Source organism: Herpailurus yagouaroundi, unplaced genomic scaffold (assembly GCF_014898765.1).
Source record: "Herpailurus yagouaroundi ecotype Mexico unplaced genomic scaffold, PumYag 198, whole genome shotgun sequence".
Classification (NCBI taxonomy): Eukaryota; Metazoa; Chordata; class Mammalia; order Carnivora; family Felidae; genus Herpailurus; species Herpailurus yagouaroundi.
Window position 1 is genome coordinate 30,404,869 of NW_024412429.1, and position 15,197 is coordinate 30,420,065.

General features: G+C 39.5%; 1 protein-coding gene across 10 annotated transcripts in view; it reads left to right on the forward strand.

Annotated features, from left to right (window-relative positions):
- The window catches only part of AHI1 (Abelson helper integration site 1), a 209,617-nt gene that overhangs the window by 177,442 nt on the left and 16,978 nt on the right, over positions 1 to 15,197 (forward strand). For 8 of the 10 annotated variants that reach the window (XR_005782694.1, XM_040449106.1, XM_040449108.1 and 5 more), the window contains one exon: positions 10,506 to 10,564. Coding sequence is in view for 8 of the 10 variants with exons in the window: in XM_040449106.1 (XP_040305040.1) it covers positions 10,506 to 10,564 (59 nt within the window). In the remaining 2 variants the exon portion in view is untranslated. Of the gene's footprint in view, positions 1 to 7,489; positions 7,532 to 10,505; positions 10,565 to 15,197 lie in introns of those variants that run through there. The other 2 variants (XM_040449112.1, XR_005782695.1) reach the window with 2 other exon arrangements.

Below are 15,197 nucleotides of genomic sequence, written 5' to 3' on the forward strand. Positions count from 1 at the left end.
AAAAGCATGATTTGTGCTCGGGTATAATGGATATAAACCTACTAAAATGATGTAAAGAGCAAAGTTAAAAGCAACATCACTGAACAATTCTGTTCAAACTAATATAGATACGTACGTATCCATATGCATATGTACACATACTGAAATGAAGAAGAATAAGGAATCATTCATTTAGACAGACTGGCCAGAACCTCCACTTGGTCAGAGAAGTCTTTTCCCCCCATAATCGCATGGCATATTGTTGGTCTCTTACTACATTTGTCACCTGCTACCTCAGTGCCAAATTATTTCTACATACGTTTTCCCTTACTAAATTATGAGTCACAGCCTCACTGTTTCTGTTTAATATTGTTTATCAGGAGGGCAATTGAAATTCTTGATGGGTAGGGTTGGTAAGAATAGAGATTCAAGCTGGAAGAAGGGAAGAAAACAAGGGAGGAGATCACATAATCCATGCTTATTGGTTACTAAGCTATATTCACTAAGCTTCAGACACCAAATCAAAAATTAGTCCTTAGCTCTCCTACCCCAACAAATTGCCAATTTGATTTATGCCAGATTAATAGTTATCAAAGTGCTAGGCCTCAGAATCACCTGGGGCACTTGTGTAAAAATCCTGGTGCCAGATCCTACCCTAAACATGCTAATCTTTGGGAGATACTCCTTTATATTTCTGAAAGCCTCCCTGGGAGACACAAGAGTTACAGAATTTTGCTAGCAAATGTTCTTCCAGCCTTATTGGAGGAATAACATATGTGCTTCAGATCCCTTGATCTCTGGATATATAAACTTCAAGTTGACCTGACGCATTATAGCAGCCTGTAAAGCATTACACATAGCTGTGTGAAACCAATGGGAATCAACTTCCCAGTTGTTCCTTTCAAAGCCCCTCATCTTAGTACTTTACATAGAGAATATTCTCAATAAATTATTATGATTTGACTGGGACAGAACTCCCAAAAACTTCATAGATATGTCAGGAGTAAGAGAAGGTAGCAACAAAGAACAGTAAAATAGTAATTTTGTAGATACACAGAAGCCATACCAAAAAATATAGAGCGGATTCTCATTGTTCATAGTAGTTATGGTCTCTGAATTCACCACGAACACTGAGTTGGTGAATGAATACTGAACCAGTGTTCCAGGGAAAATACCGGATTAGGTTCCTGTGAGCCTCTGGCCACCACATTTTCATCAGCCAACCAATACATAACCTAGTTTTATGTGTGTTTCTGTGTAAAGACACCTTATTTAATATATATATTGTTGATTCATTAAAATTGGACTCCTATCCAACAGTACTATAGCTTGTGCCTGAGCACAGATCATCTGACATATGTATTTCGTCTAAGGCACATCAGCCTTCTTGCATTTAGTCATACTAGACAACATTTCAACATGCTGCTTAGGGATCATTTTAAAATTTTTTTTTTTTCAACGTTTTTTATTTATTTATTTTTGGGACAGAGAGAGACAGAGCATGAACGGGGGAGGGGCAGAGAGAGAGGGAGACACAGAATCGGAAACAGGCTCCAGGCTCTGAGCCATCAGCCCAGGCTGCTTAGGGATCATTTTAAACAGCAGAATGACCAAGCCAAACACAAAAATGTGGAAAACATAGCAGTAAACAGACCACAAAAAGGATGCTCGTTTACAGTATGAGAGCTGAAATAAGACAGAACATTTGAAACATGCCAAAGCGTTAGAAGTTTCTAGTGTTTCAGCCCCAAGTGGGATTGTGTGCATCAGGCAGCTCAAATTTTTCACCACCCTGCACGTGCACATGTATTCAAATGACTATAAAAGCACTGCTGGTATTGATCTGGGATTACAAGTGAACTGAAGTGAGGAGGTGAATTCGCAAATAGGCAATCCATAAATAATGATCAGTTGTGTGTTGAAACTCTCCTAAAAGTACATAGTTGTTCCATTAAAACCCATTAAGTCTTTATAATGAAGATGAAGAAGAAGGTCAGGCAAAGAAAGCTGGTTTAAAAGAAAAAAAAATACAACCTGCTACTTCTAGCATGACTCATGTGTCTGACTTTTTTCTTCTATTTCTTTCTTCCTCTCTGGATGGAAATAAAAAGTCCAAATGTTCCTTGAAGGCAGGGGCTATGTTCAGAATTGAATCCCCAGCATGTAATACAAAGCAGGTATCCAGTGAATGTTTACTGAGTGATGGAAAGGTCAGACAGACAAATAGAAGCACCTGTGTTGAGATGTTTGTGAATCTTCCACGTCCGACCTGACCCCCGTCGGAGACCGCAGTGATGGTGCTCACACAGCAGATGTTCAGCAGTGGATAGAGGGCTGGGTGCGATGGACTTCATCAAACAGTTAGGTCTCCATGAGTCTCTCCAATTTCCTTCCTTAATCTCCCATCTCTAGCGAATAGTTCAGTCCCAGAGGAGGAGGGGGATGACCCAAATGATTCTTTAGTTTGCAGGAATTTAAAAAGAGAGAGAGAGGGGCGCCTGGGTGGCGCAGTCGGTTAAGCGTCCGACTTCAGCCAGGTCACGATCTCGCGGTCCGTGAGTTCGAGCCCCGTGTCGGGCTCTGGGCTGATGGCTCAGAGCCTGGAGCCTGTTTCCGAGTCTGTGTCTCCCTCTCTCTCTCTGCCCCTCCCCTGTTCATGCTCTGTCTCTCTCTGTCCCAAAAATAAATAAACGTTGAAAAAAATAAAAAATAAAAAAATAGAGAGAGAGAGAGGGTGGCCTTCTGATGTTTCCTGCCTCCCCGGTCACCTGCAGTCGTTTTTCATTCTCCCCAAATCAGGTTACTCTAGACCAGCCAGAAATAAAGGCCTGGAAGGCACAATTATTTAGCAGTTGAATGCCAGATACATACAGTACTTGGAGTGTGTGACTTAGCATTACTACTCTTACCGGTCCCTAGGTCTGGGGGTAAACTAACTGTTCATTTTAGCACCGCTGAGGAAAGTCACGTAATTGTCTTGCTTGTCTCTGCGTCATGGTTGTGATTCCCAGCCTCAGTGAGGCCCATGGTCTCGATCATCTTTTTCATTCTTCCTGACTGACTCCCTGCCCCGTTCTGTCTGTGCTGTGTCACAGAGACGTTCACATCCCTCCAGCCCCATCCTCTTACTCCAAGCTGACTTTGAAGAGAAGTCCTCCAACATGAATTTTCTCTACTTCTCATCTCTATGGACTCTGTATTTCTGTAATTTCACCTTCCCTCTCCAGCTGCTTTCAGATAAAAAAGGAAGCCCCCTTCTTTCTACAGCTGACGCCTCCACTGGTGGTTTTGGTCATTTCCCTTCCGCATTCTTCTAGCTCCTACTGCATTCGTGAGCCCCTTCCTTGCTCCATCACTCCTGTGGCATCTTATTAGTCACTCATTTAACACATGCATATTGAATGCCTGCTGTTTTTCCAGGCACTGCAGTGGGATGTTGTCTGGATAGCATAATGGCAAATTAGACAGAAATTGCCCTTCCAGCTTTTATAGGAGTTATAGTCTAGGGGCACCTGGGTGGCTCAGCCGGTTAAGCGTCTGGCTTCAGCTCAGGTCATGATCTCAAGGTTTGTGGGTGCAAACCCCACATCGGGCTCTGTGCTGACAGCTCAGGGCCTGGAGCCTGCTTCGGATTCTGTGTCTCCCTCTCTCTGTCTCTGCCCCTCTCCTGCACATGCTCTGTCTCTCTCCCTCAAAAATAAATATTTTTTTAAAATTTTTTTAACGTTTATTTATTTTTGAGAGAGAGCATGAACGGGGGAAGGGCAGAGAGAGAGGGAGACACAGAACCGGAAGCCAGGCTCCAGGCTCTGAACTGTCAGCACAGAGCCTGACACGGGGCTCGAACTCACAGACCGTGAGATCGTGACCTGAGCTGAAGTCGGACGCTTAACCGACTGAGTCACCCAGGCGCCCCTCAAAAATAAATATTAAAAAAAAATAAAAATAAAAAGAGGGCCAGGTAGGCGGGAGGATACATTTGAGGCACTGGCAACCACATGTGCAAAAGCCCTGAAGTGGCTAGAAATACTCAACAGAAAAATTTTAAAGCCAGCTAGCTGGTCACAGGGGGAAAGGACAAGGAATGAAACGCAGAGTGGAAGGAAGGACCAAACCCAGCAATTAACAGACCATGTAAAGAAATACTCCATACCCGCAATGTCCTGGGTCATTAACACTACCGTCTCTCTGCTGTTTCTCTCTTTCCTTTCAGCACTGAACTTACTACTCCTTTTTCATGTGGCTTCACCAGCCACTATATTTCAAGCCTTCTCTGAGACGTACACTGCTGCATCTTTTTTGTTGTTGTTTTTTATTTTTCTCTAACATATTTTTGTCTAGGTTATCACTTCTAGCCCCATAGTTTTGGATATCACTTTGGTATTCTCAGATGTACCAAACTCTACATCTGTAACCCTGGCTCCTATCCTGAATCCCCCAGGTATATTTCTAACTGCCTCCTAGAAGTTTTTATATAGATATCATTCTGGAATCTTTGGTCATGCCCATCATCTGCCCTCACCTTCAGGGAGTTCCCTCTTGAAAGAGCTGGCAGATGTCAGACATTTGGGAGTTTTGCTGCACAAGAGTTCAGTAGACTGCAATACAAAATGCAAGAAGTACAAGTAGAAATGGTTCCTGACTTAAGCTTCGTGAGGTCAGGAAAAGCTTTCCAGAGGAATTGATTTCTAAATTGAGTTTCATGGAAGCAAGGCATTCCTGGCAGACTGAACAGATATATACTAAGGCCTGGTACACTTGGGCCACACAGGTATTTCATCAGGTCTAGAGGTTGGGATGCAAAGTTAAAAACAGAAAGAGCTGGGGCACCTAGGTGGCTCAGTTGGTCAAGTGTCCGACTTTGGCTCAGGTCATGATCTCGCAGTTCGTGGGTTTGAGCCCCACACAGGGTTCTGTGCTGACAGTTCAGAGCTTGGTGCCTGCTTCAGATTCTGTGTCTCCCTCTTTCTCCCTCTGCCCTTCCCCCACTCATGCTCGCTTGCGCTGTCTCTCTCTCTCTCTCTCTGTCTCTCTGTCTCTCAAAAATAAACATCAAAAAAAACTTTTAAATATATTTTAAAAAAAGAGCTGAATCTGAACAAGGAGACAGGATTTAAGAAGGTCCCTATGGCATGTTAAGAAGCTGCAGTTTAGGGATGCCCAGGTGGCTCAGTCCGTTAAGTGCCTGACTCTTGATTTTGGCTCAGGCCATGATCTCATGGTTCATGAGTTTGAGCCCCGCATCGGGTTCTCACTGACAGTGTGTAGCCTACTTGGGATTCTCTCTCTCTGCCTCTTTTTCTGCCCATCCCCCTGCTCATGCTGTGTCTTTCAAAATAAATAAATAAACTTAAAAAAAAAAGGAAAAAAAGCTGCATCTTATCCTGGAGGTAGTAGGGAGTCACCAAAGGATTATCTAATTGTTTCAAAAGTGCATTCTAGAAGCTCTGAAAAAAATGGAAAAAAAGCAATACTGAAGGAACTATGACCGGGAGAAGCTGTTGCAATAATCCACGCCAAATACAATGAGAAACTAGGATTTGGTGAACTAAATCCATGTGAAGGTTAAGGAGAAACCTGGGTTTCTAGTTTGAACATCCCAGTGTATAAGAGTAGAAGAACTTCAATCTGAGACTCAATGAAATTGGCAGCATCTATGCAACAGTCACTTACAGATATCTTGCAGACATCTATGGAACTCAGGAGAGATTTGCTGAAAACTCAGACTTGCAGGTAGTTCTGATGAAAATTTACAGATCCAAGTGTGTTTTCGGAAAAAAACTGCTGTGTTTACAAAATTGGCTGAAAACTAGCTATTGCCAAGTCATTTTGGAGAAAACTTAAGATCTGGATCTGGTTTAATGGTATTGATTTGGAAGTCATTTGCTAAACATACTGGTTAAGTCCGTGAGATCAGAGATTTTGTAAAGAATAGAAAGGACAAAGGGTAGAAGGTTAAAGGATGCCAGTTTTGGTCAAGAGTGAACTTAAGAAAGAGCATGGGAAGGATGTTGCTGTGAAATAGCGGATCTCCTGAGATCTCTTAAGGTCTAGCTAAATGCTCCTTCCTCTGTGAATCCCTCTCAAAAACTTCCAGTTACGATTCAAGGCTTCTGTTCCTTTATTTCTGCACATTTCCTTTTTATCATCATCGTAATGTTTATTCCTCTCTGCCTTGTTGGTTGTATGTAAAGCTTTCCCCATTAGGTCATGAATTCCTATAGCCTCCTCAGCTTTGTACCCCCAGGACATCTAGCACAGTGCCTGGCTCAGAGTGGGGTTTCATAAATACCTGTTGTTGTTTCTAACTGGCACAGTTAGTACCCAAAACTACAAATCACGAACCAAAATGAAAACCTTCCCTTTGTGTTTTTATATACTTCCAGAAACCGCATCTTAATGCACGGGACTATTTTGTCCTCAAGGAAAAGCATTATAATTCAGCATCAAATACAATTCACATAACTAATAATAAATTCTAAAATCAAAGAATCAAGGGAATATATAAAATCGTAAAATTGTGCTCCTGGAAACAGAATTTTAGCAACAGAGGAAATCTGGAAGAGCTTGTTTAGTCCTGTGGTCTATAAACTCTCCTCTGTAGAACCCTGTTCTTTAGGGTTCTGGGGAGTAGAGCTGGGAAGACAGGGTTTTCCAGGCCACCAAACCTAACTTCACCTAGACTAATTCCACGTTTAAGTGTCTCTATATGAGGGGTCCAAGCAAAACTGTCCTTGAAAAATAGTCTTGTTGTTAAATCAGTTTGAAAAACCAGAATTGTAGCCTTTGGGCGACTTCTGTAGCCTTGGCAAGTCTGGGCCTCCATTTCCTCATCTGTAAAATATGCGAATGGTGCTGTGATAGATCACGCTTTTATTCGGAGCCCCTTCTGTTCATTTTCAGGTAAAAAACAGACCCCAAGAGAAGGGAAATGGCTTGTACTCAGGCCACATGGAAAGCTAATGACAGAGCCACGACTACAATTTAGCCACCAGCTCTAGTTGTTGTTTTCCTCTCTCTTTTTAAAAAATTTCTACCAAGTGGGTATAAATAAACAATAGATATTAATTATATGAAAAAGAAGATATCAGAAGGTATTATAAACACATAAATATAGAGCTGTACGATACCATAAATTTGCCTTATTTAAAGCTCACCTGTGTGCTACCTACAACAGACATTGATTGAACATTTACCTAATTTTACATTCATTCTTCAAGTTTACAGAAATACTTGGATGAGTTGTTTGCATGGCCCATTTCTCTTACAAAGCTATTTATGAGTTGTTTTCTTCTTGGTAAATCTCCCGTTTGATCAGTGCAGTGGAGGCACTTAAAATCATTTCGTGAATCATTCCTTTCATGTTTAAGTCTCACTGCATCTAATTTTAAAAGCCTCACTAAGAAGCTGTGAGGGTTTGGGAAGCAGGAGCCCCTGGCTTCTGGTCTTTTCATTCATCTCCTTTGCTTTGCTCATCTTCCTCTCCTCATCCCCTCCTCTCCAAATCAAGGGTACCGTGAAGAGGAGACGAAGTCACAAAACAACTTGAGAGGTGTGTGTGGACAGGAGGGAGAGAAGGGCAGTCGTGCCCCCTGGCCTTGTGGATGATGGGGGTGCTGTGGGCTGGTGGTATCACAGCCGTGGGGGCTTTTTTGTTAAACAAGGAAATGAAACAAAACAGCTCACAGAGATACCTTCTTCCTCCTCCTTCTTGCCTCCATGAGTAACTACCCATATGGCGCGCTGCTGCTGAGACCAAGGAATGAGTGAGTAAAGGTGTTTAGAGGTGGAATATTGGTCCTAATTAAATAAGTGTCCTTTAATAAGTGTTAAAACTTTGTAATGTGGATACTCTATTAACTTGGGATTCATAAGATTTGAACACAATTTAAGCCACCTTTGCGATATGAAGAAGGACTTAAATGTGCCAGTTACTGTAATACAGTAACACAGCAGGAAAGATGGCAGGGACAGTGTTAAATCTACTTAAGACAAACCTTCTGCATCCATTTCACATGATGAACAGACTATTAAAAGCAGGTTTGGTAAGACCTACACATGACAATATGTTGTTACTCGTATGTCAGGGTCATGATAAATAACTAAAAATAACATTGACTTAACAGTGATATACAATTCAGTCTTATTTCTCTTCCCTCAACCTCTGAAGTAGGTTCAAATTCTGATCAGAGCTGTTACATTGAGGGGTTTTTTTAATCCAGACTTTTACAAAGTTGCATACATTATATATATATATAATACATACACACATTATATATATATACATACATACGTATACATATGGTAAAATGCTGGGCTTGCCATGAGCAAAGAGATAGACCAAGTAAAAAATAAAATCAATTTGATTGCTGTCTTTGGAATTTATTTCATAAGACTGGGAGAAAAACTAAATATATTCAGTTATAATTGATACTTTCTGAGTTTAGATTTTGATGGTTTTCTTTGCTTCTTGCGCTATTGGGTTCAGGGCAGGTAGACTGTTCTGTAATCTGAATTAGTCCGTGAATTTGAATTTTTCATGTGATTGTACTTTTTGTCCCCAACACATTTTAAGTAAGTCAGATCATCTTCACTAGTAGGGAAAAATCAGGGTGTTCTTGGTGCTTTGGTTGTTCTGTGAAATTGAGTCACTTGCTACAAGATCCACCTTTCACCACTAAGTCTTCTTGTTCTTTTATGTTTTTATTATATGCTTGATTTGAAGCTATGCAGATACCAATAATACTGCATAATACAATATCGTCTTGAAATCTTTATGATTAATAATACTTGTTTTAAAATATCCAATGACTTCACTCATATGAGGACTTTAGGATACAAAACAGATGAACATTAGGGAAGGGAGGCAAAAATAATCTAAAAACAGGGAGGGGGACAAAACATAAGAGACTCTTAAATATAGAGAACAAACAGAGGGTTACTGGAGGAGTTGTGGGGGGGTTGCTAAATGGGTAAGGGGCACTAAGGAATCTACTCCTGAAATCACTGTTGCACTACATGCTAACTAATTTGGATGTAAATTGAAAAATAAACATTATTAATTAAAAAGAAAAAAAGAATACTTGTTTTAAGATACTCAAGTGCCAAATCTTGCTAAAGAATGATCTTGCAGAATCTGATTGTGAGGGACAAAATCTAAAAAGCAAAACAGGGGCGCCTGGGTGGCGCAGTCGGTTAAGCGTCCGACTTCAGCCAGGTCACGATCTCGCGGTCCGTGGGTTCGAGCCCCGCGTCAGGCTCTGGGCTGATGGCTCAGAGCCTGGAGCCTGTTTCCGATTCTGTGTCTCCCTCTCTCTCTGCCCCTCCCCCATTCATGCTCTGTCTCTCTCTGTCCCAAAAATAAATAAACGTTGGAAAAAAAAAATTAAAAAAAAAAAATAAAAAGCAAAACAATCTTCAGGAAAGATAAGACTGGGAAAACAGTAGTTACTCAAACAACTTAAGACTGAAACAACTTAAGGACTGTGCTCCTTTTCTTTGATTTCATCTTGGTTTTTGTTTTCTGCAGTTTTTTTTTTAATTAAATAATTAGGTGGCTATAGTATATCTTTGATTTGTATATGGCTCAAAACTTAGTAACTGTATATTTTCTATGTGAATTTTATTTTATTTTTTTTTAATTTTTCTTTTTTTCAACGTTTATTTATTTTTGGGACAGAGAGAGACAGAGCATGAACAGGCGAGGGGCAGAGAGAGAGGGAGACACAGAACCGGAAACAGGCTCCAGGCTTTGAGCCATCAGCCCAGAGCCTGACGCGGGGCTCGAACTCACGGACCGCGAGATCGTGACCTGGCTGAAGTCGGACGCTTAACCGACTGCGCCACCCAGGTGCCCCACTATGTGAATTTTAAATGGATTCTTTCCATAACATGTAATTACCTCTTTGAAAAAATATTTGTAGTCAATTTTATAGCAACGTTGGGTAGATTTATAAAATACTGTGTCATATCAAACTCCATTTTCCCACAGTATACTTTCATTTGGACTTAATGCTGGAATTCTGGAGGAACCATCAAACATAACAATATAATCTGGCGCCACTGAAAGCACTTTTAATTTGTTTTCTTCACAAAGGTGCCGTTAATAAAATATGTACCGAACAAATTTTGTAGAAGGTTGGGTTTTCAGAGCCAAAATTTTAGATAGAATTCCATGAGTGTCCTCACTATGAAAATATAAAGTATACCAAAAGGATGAGGAACGAAGGATGCGATGCTGAAAGATACATTTAGAACCTAAGTGATATGCCATATGGTGTTTCTAGATTAGTTTACACTGATTCGTATCTGACCTTTTTTTTGCCACATACCTGAAAACTGACATGCGTACAGAGTGCTCAGATGATCTGGAGAACTTTCTCCTTGGTTGTCCGTAGGAGTGAAAACATTATGCTGGTAGACATTTATGTTCAGAACAAGCATGCTCTCTCCTCATTCAGCAAGTTGCTACTATTACCTGCATTGTGCTGAGTTTGTACTTACCGTTTGTTGTTCTTCTTTTGCAGCGGTCAGTCATTAAGGACAAGTCCCAAGATTTCAGGCTGGGCTCAGAGTCTGTGACACAGTAAGCAACTTTTCCTTCTAAATACTTGCAGCGCTAAACAAGTATTGTTTGTTTTTTTAAGGACAATTTCTCCATTTCTCTTTTTATGACATTACACCAAAAGTTAAATTTCAGGGGCCCCTGGATGGCTCAGTCGGTTGAACATTCAACTCTTGATTTTGGCTCCAGTCATGATCCCAGGTTTGTGGGATGGAACGCCGTGTTGGGCTCTGTGCTGAACGTGGAGCCTGCTTAAGATTCTCTCTCTCCCTGGGGTGCCTGGGTGGCTAAGTCAATTAAGTGTCCCGTTCTTGGTTTCAGCTTGGGTCATGATCTCATGGTTTGTGGGTTCAAATTCCACATCGGGCTCCACACTGACAATGCAGAGCCTGTCTGGAAATCTCTGTCTCCCTCTCTCTTTCAAACTCTCTCTGCACCCCCTCTCAAAATAAATAAACAAAAAAAAAAAAAAAAGGAAAAGATTCTCTCTCTCTTCTCCCTCTCTTCGTCTCTCAAAAAAAAAAAAATCTCAAACTTTAAAAAAAGAAACTTAAATTTTAGATAATTGATTTTTAAGAGTTGAGCTAGCTTGAGAATATTTTATTTTGATTTTTTTAGTGTTTATTTACTTTTGAGAGAGAGAGAGAGCAGGGAAGGGGCAGAGAGAGAGGGAGACACAGAATCCAAAGCAGGCTCCAGGCTCTGAGCTGTCAGCACAGAGCCTGACATGGGGCTTGAACTCATGCAAGATCACGACCTGAGCCGAAGTCGGACACTAAACCGACTGAGCCACCCAGGCGCCCGTAAGAATATCTTAATGGTTGGACTTTGAGAATGTATTATAACTAAGTTATAAGAAATAATATTAAATAAAATTAAAATATCATACTAAATTTTTGTTTTTGGGGACCATTTTGTCATTTATTTTTGTTTGAGTAACATTTTAAAATGACATTAACTGAAAACACGTAGATGATGTGTGGTTTAAAAAAAATTATGAAATACCTATTTTGAGACATTAAAGAAAAGAAAGTAATACCCAGAACATTATCATTGTATATTTTCTCCAAATGCGTAATATATTTAAGCAATTTGTTTCGAGGTATTTGTTATAAAAGATCACTAGGAAGTTTTTGTAGTTTCATTTGGTACTTGCTGCATCATTTAATACATAAATGAAAATCCCTTTTACCTCAAAAAACTTATATCAAAAATCTACCTATTTCTCATTTTTTTTATCCCTGCAGATCATTTTGTACCTAACTTTCAGCCCAAACTTCATATTCACACAATCACTAGCAAACTATCCCAAGAGGGTAACAGCCTCAAACAGCCTAGATAATCTGTCATGCCCTCCTGTTCATCCACCAACCATACCCACATACGCATATGAGTACATGCCTACACACACACGCACCCGGATGATCCCAGCTGAATTTCCTTCAGGAAGATGTTTGTTCAGGTTACTGATGTTGACATTTTGGAGAATAATATGGCTGTTTCACTTCAAAAATTCTGAAGGAGATGACAGTCTAATTTATAGGAATTATCAAATAAAACCATGCATTATTTCACAAGATAATGTTTTATTCTACAGATGAAAGACAAACATAATTTAAATGGTGTTTTAAAGAGTCACAGAATCATGACCTAGAAGATTCCTTAGAAATTCTCTATCCCCTCTGTTTTCTAGTCAAGAAAACTAAGGGGAAAGGCCTTGCATAAATTTCCCAGGGCACTTCTGTGTCAGTGCACAGACCAGGAGCCAAGATCCCCAGACTGCTGGGCTGTTTGTTTGTCTGTTTGTTTTAAATTATATTTAGTGTTGTCAGGCTTCCCAGTAAAATGCCATTTTGTTGGAAGCTTTAAAATCTTTTAAAGAGAAAATCTGATGATGATATAACTATATATAGCCCTGTATCACTTCAGAGCACAGCCACTCACATGGATCACATTTGGTTCTCACTATCTCCCTGCAGACCAGTATCCTGACCCCTGTCTTAGATCTTAGAGGCTGTGACTTGTCTCAAGTCACTGTTACTAAATGTCAGACCCAGGACCAGAACACAGGTTCTCTGTTTCCTAATCTGCTTTTCTTTCCAGGCTTTCCTGCTGCCTCCCGTATGAAACACACATCCCAGGTCTTTCTGATCTTCATTCTTGTTACATCTGCCAGGAAAGTTTTCAGTTCCATTCTCTAAAACACTGGAATTTTATATAATAGTTGATGATACAGTCATTGGCCCTAAAGAGTTTATACTCAATGACAGATCACACATATAAAAAATACACAAACAGTAAGGACAAACTGTTTCAACAACCAAAAAATACCATAATATTTAGGGGCACCTGGGTGGCCCAGTCAGTTAAGCATCCAGCTTCGGCTCAGGTCATGATCTAGTGGTTCGTGAGTTTGAGCCCCACATCAGGCTCTGGGCTGACAGAGCCTGAACCTGCTTCAGATTCTGTGTGTGTGTCTCTCTCTCTGTCTCTCTCAAAAATAAAAATAAAAAAATTTTAAAATACCATATTTAATACATTATGGCAACAGTACTCTTGGTGTTTTTGAACATGTTTTATAAAAAATTTTCAAACTTGTATCTAATATGCAAATGAGAGTATGTAGTCAACTGACTGCTTTGGATGCCTATTCTCCAGTGATACACAGATCCACACCATGCTCTCCAGGTTAGAATTTTTAAAAAACCTCACAAAATGTCCCAGCTCCTAAAGACTGTCAGGGTAGCTTGACTTCTCCTTTTGAGCATAGAACACTTACAAAGCTTCTGAAAATAAATTTTCATGAGAAGTTCAGATATGTCTAAATGCTCAAGTTCATCTGCAGCTTTTTGGGCTTTCCCTATACTAGTAATTTCTTAGAAGTAGGGATGAATTAAGATACATTTCTAATGACCTGAAAACTGTAGGCAAGTGGAAGGTGGAAATATTATAGCCCCGTATGTACAAAGTCATTTCTTTATTTCTTTAATTTACCTAAATGAGTCCATTGTACCCAAGTAAATGGACGGACGCTAATTTATTATTATTATTATTATTATTATTATTATTTTAGAGAGAGAGAGCACAAGTTGGGGAGGGAAGCAGAGAGAGAGAATCTTAAGCAGGCTCCATGCTTAGCATGGAGGCTGACACAGGGCTTGATCTCACACGATCTCGTGATCATGACCTGAGCCAGAATCAAGAGTTGGACATTTAATCGACTGAGCCACCCAGACGCCCCTGAAGGCTAATTGTTTTGTTTGTTTCAGTCTTGCCATTCAGTTTGCAACTTATTTAGTTGGTTGACCAGAATATATAAATAAGCTACATAGGACTACCTCTTACTACTTCCACTTGAATTTCTTATCTTCTTTATTCTTTCTTATTTTTATTTTTTTTAGAAATGTCAATCACTTCTGTGCAAGTAACGTTTACACATTTTAGTAAAGCTGTACTCCCTTCTTAAGGTATCAAGAAAAAACCCCAAGAGGTTAATTTAACCAAAGCATTTTCTTAAAAGTCTGAAACTTACACCTTTTGTACTTCATGCCCCCATGATGTTATTATCTACTGCCTGAGAGTTGGTAATGAAGTTCTATTAATATGTGACAATTCTTAATAAGTAGTATCCGGTATTCCCTAGTCATTAATCTGTTTTATTTTGAGTTTGTTGGGGTTTTTTTTTTTAAAGATAGAATGTTTTATTTCATTAACAGCTTTGATCAGAGAAAAGTTAATTCAGATAGTAATATTAAAGTCCTTTATTTATGAACACTCAGATGGGAACTGAATGAATGAAATCTCTTCTTAATATAATGAAGGCTTTAAGAGTTAATTCTAAGTATCCTGTCACTCTTCCACTATATATTTATTCCAGTTTTATAATAATCCTGTTCCAGACTCCAGTTTCCTTTTCACGAGAAGGAAGTGGTTTACCTTTTTTCCTTAAAATACCTGTTGCTTGCAACCTTTTTTGTTTTTTAGTTCTTGCTTTGTCCACTTTTCAGCCTTTTTTTTTTTTTTTACCACCACCCCCCCACCCCGACCTCCACTTTGTGAAATCAGACCCAGCCATTGTGAGGTGTGTGACATCAGAATGTTCTTTATATATTTTAAATATGTTCTTCTGCAGATACATAATTTGCAGATATTCTCTCCCAGCCTCTGTTTTCCCTTTTCATTCTCTTTTAACAGTGGCTTTCAAAGAACAAGCTTTATTTTGATGACGTTTATCAGTTTTTTCTTTTATGAATCATGCTTTATACTGTCTAAGCATCCTTTGCCTAAAGTCACAGAAGTTTTCTCCTATGTCTTCCTGTGAAAGTTTTATATTTTCAGGTTTTATATTTAAGTGTATGATCTGTTTTGTGTTAAATTTTATATATGGTATGAGGTTTGGATCAGATCATCTATTTTGGTTTGTTTGCATTTGCATATTCTAGTTGTTCCAGCCCCATTTGTTGAAAAAACAATCCTGCCTCAGATGAATGGCCTTTTTGCATTTTTGTGAAAATCGATTCTCAGTATCTGTGTGCATTTGTTCCTGGACTCAGTTCTGATCCATTGATCTGGTTTTTTGTCTTTAATCAGTAATACACTGTCTTGATTACTAGAGATTTATAATAAAACTGGAAGTCTTGGAAGTAGGTATTAT